The sequence below is a fragment of the Camelina sativa genome, chromosome 5, assembly GCF_000633955.1.
Source record: "Camelina sativa cultivar DH55 chromosome 5, Cs, whole genome shotgun sequence".
NCBI lineage: Eukaryota > Viridiplantae > Streptophyta > Magnoliopsida > Brassicales > Brassicaceae > Camelina > Camelina sativa.
Genome location: NC_025689.1, coordinates 9,414,180 through 9,433,758, shown reverse-complemented (window position 1 = coordinate 9,433,758; position 19,579 = coordinate 9,414,180). Strand labels below are relative to the sequence as shown.

General features: G+C 33.7%; 4 protein-coding genes across 4 annotated transcripts; 2 read left to right on the top strand and 2 right to left on the bottom strand.

The window, feature by feature from the left end:
* On the top strand, window positions 7,348–8,463 carry LOC104789063. Its single transcript, XM_010514814.1, has one exon. It carries the CDS (start codon window positions 7,348–7,350, stop codon window positions 8,461–8,463), a length of 1,116 nt encoding a protein of 371 aa, XP_010513116.1.
* Window positions 14,568–16,076, top strand: LOC104789062 (vesicle-associated membrane protein 725). Its single transcript, XM_019245802.1, has 5 exons — window positions 14,568–14,849; window positions 15,112–15,253; window positions 15,339–15,459; window positions 15,612–15,674; window positions 15,796–16,076. Exons 1-5 carry the CDS (start codon window positions 14,660–14,662, stop codon window positions 15,940–15,942), a joined length of 663 nt encoding a protein of 220 aa, XP_019101347.1. The 5' UTR covers window positions 14,568–14,659; the 3' UTR covers window positions 15,943–16,076.
* LOC109132829 (receptor-like protein 12) lies at window positions 16,693–17,379 on the bottom strand. Its single transcript, XM_019245250.1, has one exon. The coding sequence runs from the start codon at window positions 17,368–17,370 to the stop codon at window positions 16,693–16,695; it is 678 nt and encodes a 225-aa protein (XP_019100795.1). The 5' UTR covers window positions 17,371–17,379.
* On the bottom strand, window positions 17,542–19,347 carry LOC104789061 (probable leucine-rich repeat receptor-like protein kinase At1g35710). The gene has a single exon (XM_019245249.1). The coding sequence runs from the start codon at window positions 19,345–19,347 to the stop codon at window positions 17,542–17,544; it is 1,806 nt and encodes a 601-aa protein (XP_019100794.1).

The following is a 19,579-nucleotide window of genomic DNA, read 5'->3' as shown; positions in this document are numbered from 1 at the left end:
ATGCGAAAGTGGTGCTTAAGATGTTTAAGACAATTATCTTTCCTCGATTTGGAGTTCCTCAGGTGGTGATTAGTGATGGTGGACGACATTTCATCAATAAAGTTTTTGAGAACCTGTTGGCGAAGCATGGTGTAAAGCATAAGGTGGCTACACCCTATCATCCTCAAACAAGTGGTCAAGTAGAGATCTCTAACCGAGAGATTAAAGAGATTTTGGAGAAAACAGTGGGTAAGTCATGGAAAGATTGGGCTGCGAAGCTTGATGATGCTCTATGGGCATATAAGACCGCCTTTAAAACCCCCATAGGAACAACACCGTTCAACCTTATCTATGGCAAAGCATGTCATCTACCTGTGGAACTGGAATACAAGGCATTATGGGCAACAAAGCTGATGAACTTTGATATTAAGGCTGCCGCAGAGAGACGACTTATTCAGCTTAACGAGTTAGATGAGATTCGGTTGAAGGCTTATGAGAGCTCCAGAATCTACAAAAAGAAGACCAAAGCACTTCATGATAAGAAGATTATCCTTAAAAAGTTTGCAGAGAATGACAAGGTACTACTGTTCAACTCTCGTCTCAAGTTATTTCCAGGAAAGCTTCGATCACGCTGGTCCGGTCCATTCACCATCAAGGAAGTGAAACCTCACGTGCAGTTGTTCTTTGGGACCCCAATGGTAATCCGTTTACAGTGAATGGTCAGCGACTCAAACTATATCTTGGGGATTCAACTCTAGAAGAGGGCACTGTGGTTCCTCTAACGGATCCCGATCATGCCTAATGGCTCATGGGGTCAAGCTAATGACATAAAACAAGCGCTTTGTGGGAGGCAACCCACCAGGTATTTCACTTTTTACTAATTTTTTTTCTTTTAAATTTCTTTCGAATCTGTTTGACCTCTTTTCTTGGATTTGTTTTCACACCGAGACGGTGTGAAGCAAGTCTGGGGGAAGGTGTCATATGTCTACTAATCTTTTTTGCTTTGGTTGTTTTTCCTTTGTTGTTTTCTTTTGAGTCAGTCAATTTGTTTTATCGAGTCAAAAGTGTGTTTTATTTAGTCAAAATGCTGGTTGAGAATTATGAGCTTTTCTTAGGGAATTGTACCATGCTTGATTCATTGCCTTGGGACCATTTAACATTGTTTAAGGATGACTTGGAAGTTTAGAAAAAATCATGACTTGATCACTTCAATAATTCCTGTCACTCTGAAATTTGGATGGTTTGAGCTTGACCTTGCTTATTTGGACTTAATATGAACTTATTATATCTCACTTAGGGGGTTGAGAATCATGTAATGGATCATACATTCAGAGTTTAGTTTACACCATTTTTACCACTCTTTGTAAATTATGAATGGCTAGACTCGTCTTTAGTCTATTACCACACCTTTACCCATATCCTTGCTTCATACCACTCACATTCTTGATCATCATCATCATGTGCATTCATGTGCAAAAAATACGGAGTATACAGACCGACATAGCTTTCCTCTAGTTAGGATTGTCGTTGTAGTTTGTTTGGGTGATTGATATTGAGTTTTTGTGGTTGTGTGGTTATGTTCATAAGCATGTGTTGAGTTTCCATGATTCAGTTCTTCTGATGCAATTTTGTGAGACGAGAACTGGTTCCACTCCCCCATATAGAAAAGAAAAGAAAATAAAAAATAAAAAAAGAAGAAAATGGGAAAGGAGTAAGAATGGAACCGGAAAAGTCAGAGTGCTCTTATTTATTTATCAAAAGCATCTAGAACAATAATGATTTGTTTGGGGTTTAGCGTTGGTTGGTTTGATCCGAGTTAGAGGGAAGCTGTGTACCTCCTAATTGGTCTGTGTCTCACTTTGATTTTGCATAATGATTTGCATCCGTTCAGATTGCTGGAAACCTTAAACACTTGAGCCACCTTGAAATTGTCCTTACACCTAGACCATAATGTGTTCGATATCCCCTTTGTGAGAGTGTACGCATTTACTAATGAATGTTAAAAGGTTAAGCTATCTGAGTCTGAAAGTATTTGTGATCATAGGATTTATGAAGCTGCTACGGTCATGGCAAAGTACGATTTAGTACGGTTTGATATGAGCTTTGTGATAGTGGTTTGCAGGCAATTGTTAGATAGCATGATCCCAGAAGAATATGTGAATTCTCGCGTTTTCAAACCTCTTTCCTTGGCAAAGGTTTTTGTTTTGCTTGAGGGCAAGCAAAGATCTAAGTCGGGGGAAGTTGATATATGGTGTTTTTATCGGTTTTGAGTCTTTGTTTTCTCTCTTATTTTACACTTTTTATTGAGTCAAAGTGTGTTTTTGGAGTCTTTTAGTTCTTTATCGAGTCTTTACAGGTTTTAGGACACTTTGGAGGAAATTGGAGGAAAATGAGCTATTCTGGATACAAACAAGCATATGAGATGAATGTTGGTTCACGTGAAAACCCGCCTATCAGAGGAACCCGCCTGGCTAAGCAACAAAGTCTAACCCAGTAACTTTCACGTCAAAACCCACCTATCTGAGGAACCTGCCTGGATGAGAAGCGAAGTCTGACCCGGCAACTTTCACGTTAAAACCCGCCTATCTGAGGAACCCGCCTGGCTGAGAAGCAAAGTCTGAACCGGCAAGTTTCACATCAAAACCCGCCTACCTAAGATACCCGCCTGGCTGAGAAATGTCTTAACCAGGCCGTTACCTTTTTTTACCCTATTTTGAGAGCTTTATAAATACCTTTTATTTGCTGGGAGAAAAACCCTAAGTTTTATTCTAAGTTTTATTCTAAGTTTTATTCTACGCTTTCTTTCTGCTAATTGAGACTTTTTGTAAGCCACTATTTTGGGATTCTAGAGATTGATCCTCATTGACAATTTGGAGAAGATTTCTAAACCCTTTCTTATTATTTCTGCAAATTAATCATGTTTTCATCATCTGTGATTTTTGTTTCCTCTTTTGCTATGTGTGAGTAGTTCTCCAATTGGGTTTTAGGGTTCCAATTAGGAGATTCAATGAATTGATGTTTTAATTATTGTTTGGAGTTCTTAATCCTTAGGTTCTTTGATTCACATGATCTTAATGCTAAAATAGGACTGATCACCTTGTTTTAGACTCTAGGTTTTTCTATGCATCAAAAGTGTTCGATAGAATGCCTGAATGAGTGTGAATTGAGCAATGTATTTATAGCCTGCGAAAGTTGATGTTGGGACGCATTGTGAACTTAATAAACTTGATTGTAATGCAAATTTGGCTAGGAGGTTGCAAATGAAAGTTTAGCAAACTAGTAGTCAAGTTTAGGTTCTAATGCCTTGAAAGAGGGTTAGTCTGTTATTGTGTTCATGTTCTAGAACGGTTCTTAATTATTGAATTCCATATTTCATTTTCTCATTAGTCATTGATCTCTGAAATACCCTATGACCCAATGTTTTAATCTTATAAGCTAATCGATTTTTATTTCTTGCATTTTTATTTACAATTCTGAAACCAAACAAACTATCTTTCGTTCGCTTTAGCTATTTACAACTCTCGCAAATCTTTAGTGTACCATTGGTCCTTGTGGATTCGACCCCGTATATACTGCCTTGCGGTTAAGTGTATCGGGTAATTACTCGAGCAATCAATACTCTCTCCGTTTCAAAATATAAGATGTTTTGGAGAAGTTTGTTGTTTCATAAAATAAAATGATTTTAAATTTCAATGTAAATTTTAGATTAATTTAGTATTTTATATTATGCAGTATTGTTTCTGATTGATTGAACTTGTTAAAGTAAAAACTTCTTAATTTGCGTGTTTTGCTTAAAACATCAAACGGAGAGAGTACATAACCTGAGCTTCCGGAGAGTTGTATTTACAGCTAACAAGATCGAGATACAAAGAAAATAGTTAGGTGAGATTTTGAACGAGCTAAAATCTCATAACACCCTTTCTATCAAAACAATTTCTCAAAACTCCCTCAATGGTAAAAGGACAATATTACCCTTAATGAAGATTGTTTTAGGTTAAATATAATTAAATCAGTAATTGTTCAACGAAAAACACAGTAGCTTCGTGGTTGCGAGCTCCATGCGCACGCGCGCGCGCCCAGGGTTCGAATCCCACTATGCGGGGTACAACTGGTACAACTAGGATGCAACTAGTACAACTAGGGGATATATGGTACAACTATGCGAGGTGCAACTGGTACAACTATGGTGCAACTGGTACAACTAGGGGATATATGGTACAACTATGCGAGGTGCAACTGGTACAACTAGAAGTTGGGTATGTACGACTAGAATGTTCAATATTCTTTAAAAATTGTTAGAGGGGTAGTTTCGTCCTTTCATTAGAAAAAGGGGTAGTGAGAATAAATGAGGGTATGCAGAAATGAATTTCTGGTATAGGGGCACAAGAGATGAATTCCCGATTTTGAACATTATTTATCAACCAAAGGAACCAAAGTATGGTAAATCCAAGATGTCTTCCTCAACCGTTGTTTCTGCTATGGATAAAGTAAAGGACACGTTTTTCGTTGTTCGGAAGGGTGATGTCATTGGCATTTACAAGGATTTGAGTAATTGTCAAGCTCAAGTTGGATCATCTGTGAGAATACTTCTTGCTTTATAGTCTCTTGTGTATATATATGTAGTTTCTCTCTTGGATGGGAATATGGTTGTTGTTTGTTTATAATGGCAGGTGTTTGATCCTCCGGTTAGTGTTTATAAAGGATACTCGAAATGTAATGTGGTAGAAAGCCTCAATCTGACTTCTCTTTTGTTCTTCCTCTCCAAGAATTCCTCTTCACATGTATATTTTGGTAACTTTACTTGATTTAGATTCATTCTTGAGACTTCTTCACATTATAACAACAACGTTCTTCATGTTGCAGCTAGCATCAGAGGCTGGATTTCACCGCTGCCTTACTTGATCTTTGCCCATCACTCCTCCTAAAAGAGAACAACAATGGAGACACACCTCTACACGTGGCAGCTAGTATTGGTTCCTCATGTGTCGTTGACCCTCTTCTTCCTTTTGCTCATCTTCTTCCTTTAGCTTCTTCTTTTGTACTTCATCTCACTTGAAGCTTTTTTTTTCTTTGTTGAAGTTAACAATCAAATATGTTATTAGGTTAATTAGCTTGACCAGATTAGGTACTATAGTGGTGGCGACGAAAGTTACGTCTTTCCAGCACCTTCACAAACACAAAGCGATTAGTTATATTATGGTATAGAGTTTTCTTTTTTTGGTTTTATAAAATATTTTAAAATCATTCAAAGTTTACTAATAAATCTCATAGAATCTAATGAAATCTCATAAAATCACTTTTTTTTTTTAATAGAATAACTCTGAAACATAATCAAATCTCCTAAAATCATTCAGAATTCTGAAATTTTAAAATCCTATCAAATCCTAAAATAAACAAGTTGAATACCCCCTCTTAGTTTGAGCCTAATTTGAGGATATTTGAGAAAAAGCTAACTATGATTATTACTCCCCATATGAACTTTGATACACGTAAAAAATGAAGACCATTTTACCACCTAGTTACATATATGTAACGTTGTGTATTTATCATGTCATGATTGTTTAACTTTTCTTTTTCCGTGCAAAAGAGAGATTATGCATATTTAACCATTTTTATTTTCTGATAAAATGTTAAACTATTTAATATTTATTTACTTAACCATTTTTATGGAATTATAGTATTGATTTACCCTAACTATAATCTGGTAAATGCATCTGTTAAACAATTTGATGATTACATATTAAAGATGACGTAATCCCTTCATGTCTTCTAATTAAGATTAAGACCAATACGTAGATATTTTACCACACAAAAATAAAATATACCGAATATCAGGTTTGTAGTTTTTTATACATAGAGCAAGTGGATTAATTAAACTGATAACATTTTTCTAAAATATATTTGTTTACGTTCTAATATAAACGTCACATTAAATATATTGATTTGAGTTTGTCCAAAAAAAGTTTATATTTTTATTTGAATGTCGCCCTCAGTTAAAATGTACAGTAGAACCTCTATAAATTAATACTCGATAAATTAATAATCTCTATAAATTAATAAATTTCTCCGGTTCCAAGTTGGGACTAGTGTAATTTTGGACACTATTCGATAATATATGTAACATTATGTATTTATCATGTCATGATTGTTTAACTTTTTTTTTCCGTGCAAAAGAGAGATTATGCATATTTAACCATTTTTATTTTCTGATAAAATGTTAAACTATTTAATATGTATTTACTTAACCTTTTTTTATGGAATTATAGTATTGATTTACCCTAACTAAGATGACGTAATCCCTTCATGTCTTCTAATTAAGATTAAGACCAATATGTAGATATTTTACCACACAAAAATAAAATATATCGAATATCAAGTTTGTAGTTTTTTATACATAGAGTAAGTGGATTAATTAAACTGATAACATTTTTCTAAAATATATTTGTTTACGTTCTAATATAAACGTCACATTAAATATATTGATTTGAGTTTGTCCAAAAAAAGTTTATATTTTTATTTGAATGTCGCTCTCAGTTAAAATGTACAGTAGAACCTCTATAAATTAATACTCGATAAATTAATAATCTCTATAAATTAATAAATTTCTCCGGTTCCAAGTTGGGACTAGTGTAATTTTGGACACTATTCAATAATATAATAAATAATAAATTTTTTGAAATTTCTTTGTAAATATATGGTCCCATCAATAATATAAACTAATAATTATATAAAACTATCTAAATATATGTATATATCTACACATTAATTTTTATTAGAGTTCATTTTTAATATTTTTACTATATAAAAATCTTTGAATGCTATCTTCAAAAACATGATAATTGTTATTTTCATTGTAATTGATTTTATAAAAATATTAGTTATAAAGATTAAATCTTATTTTTAATATTTTTTATCAAATTTGGAAAGTCTCTCTATAAATTAATAACTAATTAATTTATCGATAAATTAAAACCTTTATAAATTAATAAAATTTCATGGTAACGACTTTATTAATTTATAGAGGTTTTACTGTATATTGCAATGCCACATATTTTGTAGGAAAATAATACATTTTGTAAGAAAATTATTTATTCCTTGTACTTTTTTTTCCTTAAACGGAACCGACTCGCGTATTAGAAAGAAAAAAAAGGTTGAAAAACTGGTATGGTTAATTAGGATTTTTCTTACATGTTTCCTTTTTTTGTTGGATTTGTTACGATTTCATGTTATCCGATTTATATGATTTGTCTTAAAAGAAAAAAACTAAACCTGATTTGGTTAGGCTAAGTTAGATATATATTCCCACTATTTCTCATAATCTCCTCCATATTTCGATTTCAACATACACTGAAACCCTAGCCACTCATGATGATCAAGAACGAAGAAAAGATGAGAGTAAGGATTACCAAAGAGAGATCTGACTTACGTGACTTGAGTGCTGATGCAATTAAGGCTACGTACAATACACGGGAGCCAGGCGAAGTCGAGCGATGCATCGATATGTTGAAGCACTTGAAGTCTCTGTCTCTTTCCGTGAAGGATATGGAACATTCTGAATCAATAGCTAAGCTGGAGGCTTTGAGAAGTCATAGGAACCCTAAGATCCGGGAGGCAGCGCAAGGCTTGTTTCATTCGTGGTTAAAGACAATCTACACCCAAGGAAGCGACAACTCTTTCCAAGCTACTCTTACCAAGGCTCGTCTAGAGAGGAAGAAGCATGTTCTAATAAGGTGTTCAAAGTTGAAGAAGAGGGAAGAACGGAGATCTATGTCTCGTGAAGCCACCACCATCTCGCTGTTGAAGAATAAAAAAGACGAGAGTTATCAAACTCTTGAAGCGGTAGAGATTAAGAAAACGATCAAACTCTCGGAATTGGATAAGAAAGAAGATCATAGATCATTGACTCGTGAAACAGAGAATATTAAGAAAGAAGCAAGGAACGACGTTTTGGTGCTGAAACAGAAAGAGGATCATAAATCTGAGACTTGGGACGAGAAATTTTTTAAGAAAGATACAAAGAATGATCTAAAGCAGCTCAACGTAAAGAGAAGATGTGACGCTTTGGAGGATGGTACGGTGAAGAAGCCACGTGAAGATATTGGCTACGTACCAAGTTCCGGTTCATTGACAAAGAAGACTACAACAGAAAAGGAGCTGAAGAACAAGAAAGTGGATGAGATGGTGAAGCTGTTCGAAGCAGCAAAGAAAGCTGCTGATGTGGCCAACGCTAAGGGCATTCTCTCGGGTAAACTAGGGGCCTCTCGCTGCATTGACGCACTAGAGTTACTCAAGAAAATAAATATCACTCCAAAACCTAAAGAGCCAAGGAGGATGATGGAAAAGCTTGAGGGACTTACAAAGCATAAAGACCGCAAAATTTGCCATGTGGCATCAGCCCTTCTTCACCTTTGGAGACAGAGGATCAGAGATCAAGAGTCTGTGACCAAGACGACGTTTCCTACCAACTCCCGTAAAGTTCGTTAGAAGAATCTGCAAAGATATGAAGATCATAGCTTTAAAAAAAAACAAAATCTCTGATGGGTTCAAAAGGTTGTGTGAAATCTTTGTGTCAGGAAAAGAAAAAGATGATATATATCATTTGTTTGCGTGGTTGAGTTTCAAACAAGTATATTAGTGGATACCAGATGTTTTTCATCATCCCGACGAGATGTAGGGTTCCACGTTGGAACCTGAACTCGTAAAATTCTCCATGTCTTTTACGTTTCTTTGCTTTTGTTTTGTTACACTAACACACAAGTGATGGAGAGAGGAAGAAGTACTCAAGAACCAATGATGATGAATGTCTCCAAAACAAAACATTCACATATTACATATACACACAGTTCAGATTAAAACCTCACACGAGGGTTACGTTGGTTTAATGATGCTTTAATGTTCTGAGATAGTAGTAGTACCCAGCGAAGCTCCTTCTTCCCGTGTACCTCAAATATTCTACGTTCATATTTAATATTTTCCATGCACTAACAAAAAGTGTTTTAAAACTATTTGTAATGGGTAAGAAAGTCCAAGCATTTGTTCTTTTATGGAAATCTAATCTAAACCGAATCGATTCTGAACTTCGGTTTCAATTTGACAAAATTGAATTCAGAAACAGACCCAAATTTTAATCATTTTCAAACCAAACCAAAGCAAACCGAACCAAATTTCTATTTTAGTCCAGTTCCATTATATTTTCTAGAAACCGAAAAACCAAAATTTTCGAAAGTATTTACATCCAAACCAATCACATGACATATAAGAAAAATGGTATTCGTTATGACACATGACAAACCGATCACAAAATTTTCATGACAGCTAGCCTATATATATATATACAAGAAATAGGCTCGCACGATGCGCGAGATATATTAAAATTTTTTATTAAGTATAATATATATTAAAGGGATTGTTGCCAAATATGCCCTATTTTTTAAAAAAGTTTTGGGGAATGCCACATTTGTTTCATCTTTCTAAAAATGCCATATTTTTACTGTTCACATGTGATTAAAAGACAAAAATACCCTTGTATGAAAGAGAGTGATTGTCGTGGACGAGATCTGATGGACAAGTTACTAGAGTAAGTCATAGACTTGTCCACGAATTTTATTTTTATAACTTGTCTACAAGAATTATATTAACGAAGTTGTCTACGAGTTCAAATTAGTTATCTATATTATTAAAAATAAGTTGTCTATGAAAGATAATTAAACAAAATGGGTAAAGTTGTGGAGATAGTGGACCAAAAAAAGATGTCAAGGAAGATGAACAAAAAAATGATGGTGGACCAAAAGAAGATGTCGAGGAAGATGAACCAAAAGAGGATGGTAGACCAAAAGAAGATGTTGAGGATGATGAACTAAAAGAGAATGATGGACCAAAAGAGGATAATGTGGATGAGGGTAGACCAAAAGATGATGTCGAGGATTGGGTTTCTTGCCGGCATCTTTCTCCATATAATCTTGTCCATCATCCACATCTTATCCATCATTCACATCTTGTCCATCATCCACATCTTGTTCATCATTCGCATCTTGTCTGCCATCCGCATATTGTCTATCATCCACATCTTGTTGATCATTGGCATCTTATCCATCATCCACATCTTGTCCATCATCCTCATTTTGTAAATCATTCGCATCTTGTCCATCATGCGTATCTTGTCCATCATCCGTATTTTGTCTATCAACAACATAGTGTTTATCAGAGGTATTTATGTCTTTTTAAATAGAGGTTGTGGCATTGTGGAAAAGAAAAAGAAAAAGTGGCATTTTAACTAAAGTTTTTTACTGTTTATGGCATTTTTATTAATTAACTCTATAGTAAATTTAGAAAAATATTTTTGAAATAGATTTTTTTTTAATATGAAAAATTTATTTTTTAAAATATTTAATATGTGTTCCTTTATATATATGGTTCTTAATGTTTTGACGCAAAATAAAATAAACAAAACATATCAGAAATATTTTTAATTAAAGTAAATAAATCCCTCAAAGTTCTGTTATTTTGGATTTTATTGTTTTGTGATAAAAGCATCTCCAACCCCATTCTATTTTAAAGTCAATACTCTATTATAGAGTTACATTTGCTTCGACTCTACTCTCTATCTTACTCTAAATTAGAGTAAATGGTAGGATTACTCTATATTCAACTTTATTTTTTACACTAACTCTATTTTAGAGTCAAAATAGAGTGATACATTGAAAAAAAAACTATGCCCTATTTTAGAGTAAAAAATAGAATATATATTGGAGATAGTCTTAGCACACATAAAGTTTGTATAGAGACCATATATCAAACATTTAAAACAAAAATTGAGTATTAAAAATTATTTACAAATATTACCAGATAAATCTCATCTTGCCCTACATATTTTCCAAAGCTTTAATATATGGATGTGATCAAGACTTATATGATTATTCGCTAGATCTCTATAACCAGAAAATTATTATGAAACTATGTACCGATGAAAAGAAATAAATAAATTTATGTTTTAGTCCCAATAGTAAAGAAAAGTAATTGATAAAATATTGATCTTTTTGCAAGTGGTATTACAACTTTGTATATTATTTAACTCAATCTTAATATTTGATTTTTGTTTTACTCCACAATATGTTGCTACCGTTTGATTTTCTTCAATTAGCCTCATAACAAATTTCTTGTGAATTAGAAACTTTATATAAATGCTGAAAATGGGTTATAGTTCTATGATGGTGGGCTATTTCTCGGTCCTTAGACTATATTTTTATTCACTATGTTCTCTTAATTATCAAAAAAAATTAACTCTCCAACATGTCAATCGGTGTAATGGAAGGAAAGACAAAATCAGGAAAGTTGATTTCAACAATAGATACATTCCAATTAATTTTCTGACATAACTACATTTTTAATTTATTTTAACTTACATGTAAATGTATTTTTTAATTAACTATTCTTGAACTTATAATATCTGTATGCTGACTTTTCCATCAGATTTTGATGATTGGTGATTTCAAAACACAATATGTGAGGAAAAAATCAGATCAACTTAAATTCATCCAATCAATAAACTAAACTTCTGAGACCGGAATACGGTTTAACTATAATATTTTAATATATAAATGTTATATGATGCTTCATAAAAGAGCCATTTTGAGATAGAGAAAAAAGTTAAACTACACAGAATTGTTGAAAATATTTAGACAATATGTTACTATAATAACAGGACCATTGTTTTAGTTACCGCAAAATCAATTTAATTTGGTCTTTTCGTTAAGTAATTAAGATAAATTATATTTCTTTACATTTTTATCTTTTTTGGAAAAAACTGATAAGTAGTCTAAAAAGAAAATTGTAAGACCTTACTATATAATTACTTTGATAGATAATTTATTGTTGTTCTATATATTAATTTTACTTTCATCATCTAAAAGTAATACTTAACAACAAATAATTTTAAAAGAAATATCCTCTCTTGTAATCTATTTTCAATAATATCTTTATATATATATATACAAAATAACTAAATTCTAAACCCTAAACTTCAAATGCTAAACATTATCTCTCCATCGCTCTTGAATGAACTTGCCTCAACTTTTTTTTTTTGTTTTGTGAATGATTTCGTAGATAAAAAGTTTAACTTTTATAAATTTCATACTATGGAGTATTGATGTACCATTTTTTCTATTGCTTGCTTTTTTTACGACTCACCTCTGTATAATTAACTTTTATTTTGCTCGGTCTATAAATGTTTGAAGTGCCTTTGATATGCCTCCATCTTCATGGATAGTGATTCTCCACAATCCAGCCTGGCCAATATTGTAATATGAAACAAAATCCCTTTCATCCAACAAAATGAAAATGTTGCCATAAATCATAATCTGACCTTCTTTCCATTTATCATTGAAATTTTTAAACAGTACATTAGTTTAAAAATTATGTGGGACTGTATTAAATGGTTATATTAGACAATACTCCCTCTGTTCCTGATTAATCCATATTTTAGGATTTTCAAACATATTAAGAAAACATATTAGAAACTGACTTTAGTTGCATTATTTTTTTTTTTCGATTAACAAATTTCAATCAATAATATTCAGTTTCTTTTTTGAAGTTTACAATTTGTCATTAATTACTTATTTAAAATATATAGAAAACCTAAAATTTGTTTTTTTTGTGCAACATTTTTTTTCTCTAGAATATGGATTAATAAGGATTGGATGGAGTAGATTTTAGTGAGGAAAACATATTGTTTAATGGGACAAAATTATTTTACAAAATATACCTTGTCAATGCATCTATATAACTATTCTACCCAAAAAAAAATGTGTCTACGTAACTATAAAAGTTGGAAGAGACTTGGCCATGTTTTTCAATCTTCTTCTCATCTGTGAAACACAAAACACATGACATACATCTTGATTATGGAGAAAAAGAGTAAATATATTTTGATTAATCATAAGGACCCCTTGCTAAACATCAAACCTCTGTTTGATCATCGAGGATTGGAGAAGAGTACCATCATATCAAGAAACTTGACAATCTGTTTTCCTCTTGCATCAATGATAATACGTTAGAACAGGTCTAGAATTTGAGAGTAAATTTGAGTCCAAGTATTTAAGTAAATGTCTACCTATGGCTATATATACGTACACTATTTGAATGGTAGATATATGTTACTCTTAGGTTCAAAATACATTATTGACAGTTACAAATTTGGGAATTATGGAATTTGGTGTCATAAGTTTTGTAACATATATATTTGCAACGAAAATCTTTTCATTAGATTAAAATACAGTTTATATATATGATTTTGAACATGACAACAATTCTGAAATGCTCTTGACAGATCGATTTTATGTTGATATGTGCATTGATATGAAAGGAAAAGCTATTATTGTGTAATTTATACATTATTATGTAATTTATCTAAATTTAATAGGATTTAAGTGGAACTGACTAACTTTATTGCCTACTCAATTAATGAAAGAATGATTTTAAAATGTGTAATAATTAAGGTTTATAAAATTACATAAAAGCATAATCATAATCATGTATTTAAACTATTTCATTTCTCATCCAAGATATAGTTTTTATTATGACATTTTCTTTTATTATAAAATAGTGTGTATTTTTTTCACTTTAAAGAATGAAAGACAAATTAAATAAAATGTAAGAAAATGTGTGAAACAGATGTATCAATTATCAGTTATTTATTAATAAATGTTATAGAATATTGTATTTTGTATCAAATATATAATATGAGATTTTATTATAAAACAATCTGATTTTGTTTGACAAAAGAACTTAAGATATAAAAGTGGATTTTAAAATATATGTCAATTGTACCAACCGGATTGTATCAAATATATAATATGAGATTTTATTATAAAACAATCTGATTTTGTTTGACAAAAGAACTTAAGATATAAAAGTGGATTTAAAAATATATGTCAATTGTACCAACTGGATAAGAGAAGTATGATTATTTGAATTAAAAATGATATAAATTTGTTGAAAAAAATAGAAATAAAGGATGACAGGTGTCACTAAAAGAGAATGTCAAATGTCGCAATGTGAGTAAGAGTTAGAAAAAACTTTCTCATATTATATATATATAATGCAACACTATTTTGACCTCTATGGATCATAGATTTTGCTTATAATAGAAAACAAACACATACGTGTGGCGCAAACAATGTAGTTATTTTAGTTAGGAAAAATTCTTACCTAAAACAGATAGTTCATTTCATGTTAGTACAATAAATTTATATGGAACAATTAGGTCTTAATTAGTCAAAATCATGGATTCAAACTTTAAGCATCCACACTTAATATATAAAGATGGTTACATATAAACAAATCTTAATAATTCTGATGTTTCACTTCTTTTTATAAAGGTCCATTGAATTTACAACCTTTTTAGAAAATAGAAACAAAATTTCAATTAATTAAATTACTAAATTACTGCATTAACTAAAAAAGTAACGAAAAAATAGAAAAAATATTAGCCGCAGCGTCGTCCCTAGATCTCTCTCTTCCTTACATTTGGTTTCCCCTTCTATTTTTGGATCTTTCTCACTTCGGTACACACAAAGCCAAACAAACAAAACTCTTCTCTCTCTTTCATCGACACAAATTCGATTTGTGGTTGCGTTAGGGCTTTTTTTTTTTCCCTTCTTCTTCGTTTGGGTCACAAAAAGCAATGGGACAACAGAATTTGATATACAGCTTCGTGGCTCGTGGTACGGTGATCCTCGTCGAGTATACCGAATTCAAAGGAAATTTCACTTCCGTCGCTGCACAATGCCTTCAGAAGCTTCCTTCTTCCAACAACAAGTTTACATACAACTGCGATGGTCATACCTTCAATTACCTCGTCGTAAATGGCTTCAGTGAGTCTCTTCTTCGTCTCCCTCTCTTCACATCACACGTAACAATTTAGTTTCGGTTTCGCTCTTTTGGTAGGCGTTACTTTGGATCTATTCGCGTGTATAAAATTATATGATCATTCTGCTTCGGTTAATGTTTTTTTATTTGGATCTCTGTTTTTGGTGTTTTGATTTGGTTGAGCTTTTTATACATTATGATCAAATACTCTACTGATTTTTGTTTTGTAATGGCGATATCTTATATTTGTCTTTATTTGTGGTGTAGCCTATTGTGTTGTTGCTGTTGAATCTGTTGGGAGGCAGATTCCAATGGCTTTCTTGGAGAGAGTCAAGGAGGATTTTAGCAAAAGATATGGTGGTGGTAAAGCTACCACTGCTAAAGCCAACAGCTTGAACAGAGAGTTTGGGTACTTTATAGCCATCAGAATACGAAGAAGAAAAAAACTTCCTTGTGGATATGGTTTTATTTAACTAAGTTTGATGTACATTCAGGTCTAAACTGAAGGAGCACATGCAGTACTGTGTGGATCATCCTGAAGAAATTAGCAAACTTGCCAAGGTTAAGGCTCAAGTGACTGAGGTGAAGGGTGTCATGATGGAGAATATTGAGAAGGTCAGATTTGTGTATCCATGACAATCTCACGATTCTATATCATTAATTTTGTGTATATTTTGTCATATCTGGCTTGAACTTCCTCTGCCACTTACAAGTGACACGCTTCTGCGAAACTGACTTAGAGCTTCATGTAATTCATTCATTTGCAGGTCCTTGACCGTGGTGAGAAAATTGAGCTTCTAGTTGACAAAACTGAGGACCTTCGTTCACAGGTCACTAGTTACCATTCACTCAAATGTGTCTGATCCTCTTTTTTTTTTTGATGAACATAAGCATGAAATGGCTGCCAAGTTCTAACGCTCTTATANCTCTTATATTTCCAATTTTCTACAGGCACAAGATTTCAGAACGCAAGGAACGAAACTGAAAAGAAAGATGTGGTATGACAACATGAAGATTAAGCTCATTGTCTTTGGTATCATCATGGCCTTGGTTCTCATCATCATCCTCTCGGTTTGTCCTGGCTTCAAGTGTACCTAAATCTTAATTAAAAAGATTAAGAAGAATATATATGTTGCGAGATTACCAGCCCCATATTGCTCCGTTAAGCTGATTGGAACTTTTCCCGGTATATGCCCTTCCCTTTCGTTTTGTTAATGCAGTCTGTCTACATATCTTCATTTGATTTCGTTAGGNCGCCTAAAACATAATTAAAAAGATTCCGAAGAATATGTTGCGAGATTACAAGTCCCATATTGCTCTACTAAGCTGATTGGAACTTCCCCCGGTATATGCCCTTCTTTTTCTTTCTGTTTTCGCAATCTCTCTTTATATAATTTTTTTTTTCATTTGATTTTGTTAGGGAAGAGAAATATTATTACTTGAGTAGTATTGAGAAATGATTATTTAGGGTATGAATGTTTGGAAAGACATGTTGTAAGCTGTTGGGGTTTGCTCATATATAGATTAGGTCTTTGTGCTGTTGGTGAAGATATGTTTTTTTTTTTGTAATCTAAAAAATCGAATGTTGAGTTTCTGCTTTCAATCTCATTTTGTTTTGCCTTTGTTGTTGCTAACCAAATGAATGAAACCATGTTCTTTCTCTGTGAAAATTATGTATTACTGATCCTCGTCTGCCCACCTCAGTCGTTTTTCTTATTAGAAAAAAAACTGATATGTATGACTAAAATGCTTAATAAGATAGAGATTACACAACACACACAAAGAAATGCTTAATACAAAACCAACAACCACTTGACATTGAAGGATCAAACTCAAACGGAAACATTCTTAACATCTTCTGCGTTTATTCGGACCAATTATCTTGGTGAGGCACTCCGGCTTGTATGAGGCAATGGCTTGTGCTGCTGTCAATCCGAACAAGATTCCAGATCCATACCCTATTGCCACTGCTTTCCAGCTTAACACTTGTTCCTCTTCATCGTCGTCTTCTTTGCGTCGCTGTGTTGGTGGCTTATTACTCCCAAAACAAGTTTCCTTGAGAGGGAGGCCACAAAGCCCTGCATTCCCTTCAAAAGAGGATTTAGATTGCCCAGTGATTTGTGTTCCTTGTGGTATTTGACCCTTGAGTTGGTTATGAGACACATTTATGTACTCTAAAAACGAGAGGCTCCCGAGTCCACTAGGAATAGTTCCTGAGAGTTTGTTTCTTGACATGTCTAGTGACTCGAGCTCCTTAAGATTGACCAAAGACATAGGAATATGGCCTGTGAAGGCGTTGTTTGATAAGTTGAGTGCAATCAGTGCCTTCAAGAGTCCAATGGATTCAGGAACCTGTCCTTCGAGTCTGTTCCCAGAAAAATCAATGGTGCCGTAGGAAGTGAGGATCCTCTGTTGCTCCATGTGTACACCTTTGTATTGTAAATCTAGAGTATCCGTATAATCATAGCTGACTACACCATGTGGCTTTTCCTCGTATTCCATATATAAACCCTCATATTCATTCATTGTGAGTGATGATGCTCTCCAATTGACAAAGTAAGTTGGTGACAACCTTCCAGTAAACTTATTGTCAGCAACCTCAAATATCCGAAGCTCTGGAAAGCCAAGAGGACCTTGATGATGAGGAGATATTGGACCATAAAATTTGTTTGAACGGAGGGTAAGGACTTGCAAATCCTATGAAGCCTTGAGCCAGAAAGGAAACGTGTCTTCGATGTTGTTGTTATCTAGGCTTAGAAACCTTAGAGATGTACAATTTACAAGAGACCTTGGAAGCTTCCCTGTTAATCGATTGAAGCCAATATCGAGTGTCCGTAGAGAAGCGCCAACACTGAACGCGTCAGCAATACTTCCTTCCAAGTTGTTTTTCCGCAATTTCACAATTGCCAAATTATTCAAACATTGAGGAATTTTTCCGGTGAAGTTGTTGTAGGATAGGTCAAGAGCAAAGAGAGAGCTAATGTTGCAGATTGAAAGAGGTATCTCTCCTGTGAAACTATTATAACTCGCAGAGAAGAGTTCAATAGAGGGTGGTAGATTAGGAAGTGATCCTTCAAAATAGTTGTAATCTTGAAATAAAACATGCAGTGATGAATTTTCTAAGACTTCTGCGGAACCTTGGAAACCATTGAAATAATTATTTGTAATAATCAATGATTCCAGACGAGGAAGGCTCCATAACCACTTAGGAATTTTCCCTTGGATTCTATTGTCGGATACATCTATATGCTTCAACCTCTCAAGGTTCTTCAATATGTTTGGGAACTCGCTGATGTCACAGTCTGCCAAAGACAAGTATTCCAAGGTCAATGGGATATATGATTCTAAACTTAAACTGGCCTGAGATATACTGCTACCGGAAAAATCGAGTTTCACCAATGATTTGAGAGAAGATAAGAGGTTTAAGTCAATCTGGTACCGGTATCTTGCGTTTTGGAATGAAAGGTCGAGAAGTTTGAGGTTGGTGAGCTTTGAGATAGACTCTAGGATTTTTCCTTCAAATTGGTTGTTCCCAAGGTGCAGATTCTCGAGGCTAGAGGATGAGATAGAGGAGTTAGAAACTTCAATATAATGGGAGAGATGATTTTCACGAAGATCAAGAGTTGATAAGATTGGCAAAGTGAGGAGGTAAGAAGGAATGGTTCCAGTAAATTGATTATAGGAAAGTCCTATATAGAAGAGTTTAGTTAGATTTTGTACATATGGGAAAGTACCAGTGAGCTTGTTTTGGTCAAGGTACAAATCAGTTAACCCGGTTAGGTTACTAACTGTGGGAGGAACTTTGCCGAGGAAGCTATTAGTGGAAAGATCCAAAAACGCTAATTTGTTGAGCTTGCCAAATTCGGTAGGGACTGAGGAACTGAAGTTGTTGTAACTGAGATCAAGGTAACTTAGGTGGTGCAACTCAAAGAGGCTACTGTTGGGACTCAATTTTCCAGACAAGTAATTACTGGAAAGGTCTAAAGAGGAGAGCTTGCTTAGATTTTGTACAGGTGGAAAACTACCAGTGAGCTTGTTATCGCTAAGGTCTAAAATGGAAAGCATGCTTAGGTTACTAAATGAGGACGGAACTTGACCAAGGAAGCCATTAGAGTAAAGAAACAAGACCTCTAATTTGTTGAGATTGCCAAACTCAGAAGGGAGTGAAGTGGAGATGAAGTTGTTTTTAGAGAGATCAAGAAAACGAAGCTGACGAAACCGGAAGAGGCTGCTATTGGGCTTCAGAGTTCCACTGAGACAGGCTCTGAGTCGTAGCTTCGTGACCGCACCCGTTGAGCTATCGCACCAGATGCTATTAGAGGGGTCACTATGGTTGCAACCACGGGTGTCAAACTCGTTCTTGAACTGCGTAAAGGCTTTAATTTGGTGGGGACGGCAAGAAACAAGACCAACATGTTTATTTAAAGTGGATAAGCTTGAAAGGGAGACACAACAGAGAAAGATTAGCGAGAGAAAAAACAAACGCATATGTAATTCTGACATGGTCGTCATATTATATTTTTGGTTTAAGAAAAGGGAGAGAGAAGTGATTGGTATAAATAAAGAGATTTAGTATTGCATTTTAGCACAAGTGCACAACTTGACTCAGAAAAAGTTAGAGCTATGACAGTTAAGTCTTTGTATTAGATCGGCCTTGAAGAAAATAACCGCAATAGCTAACATATGTTCATATTACAGAAATAAACTAATTTATCAGGTCAAAGCTCCTCACATG

Bases quoted from the DNA above. Each gene is read 5' to 3' on its own strand.
- LOC104789063 (XM_010514814.1), top strand. From the start codon at position 7,348: ATGATCAAGAACGAAGAAAAGATGAGAGTAAGGATTACCAAAGAGAGA.
- LOC104789062 (XM_019245802.1), top strand. From the start codon at position 14,660: ATGGGACAACAGAATTTGATATACAGCTTCGTGGCTCGTGGTACGGTG. The intron at 15,254-15,338 runs GTACTTTATAGC...ATGTACATTCAG, and splicing joins AGCTTGAACAGAGAGTTTGG to GTCTAAACTGAAGGAGCACA. The intron at 15,675-15,795 runs GTCACTAGTTAC...AATTTTCTACAG, and splicing joins CTGAGGACCTTCGTTCACAG to GCACAAGATTTCAGAACGCA.
- LOC109132829 (XM_019245250.1), bottom strand. From the start codon at position 17,370: ATGAATGAATATGAGGGTTTATATATGGAATACGAGGAAAAGCCACAT.
- LOC104789061 (XM_019245249.1), bottom strand. From the start codon at position 19,347: ATGTCAGAATTACATATGCGTTTGTTTTTTCTCTCGCTAATCTTTCTC.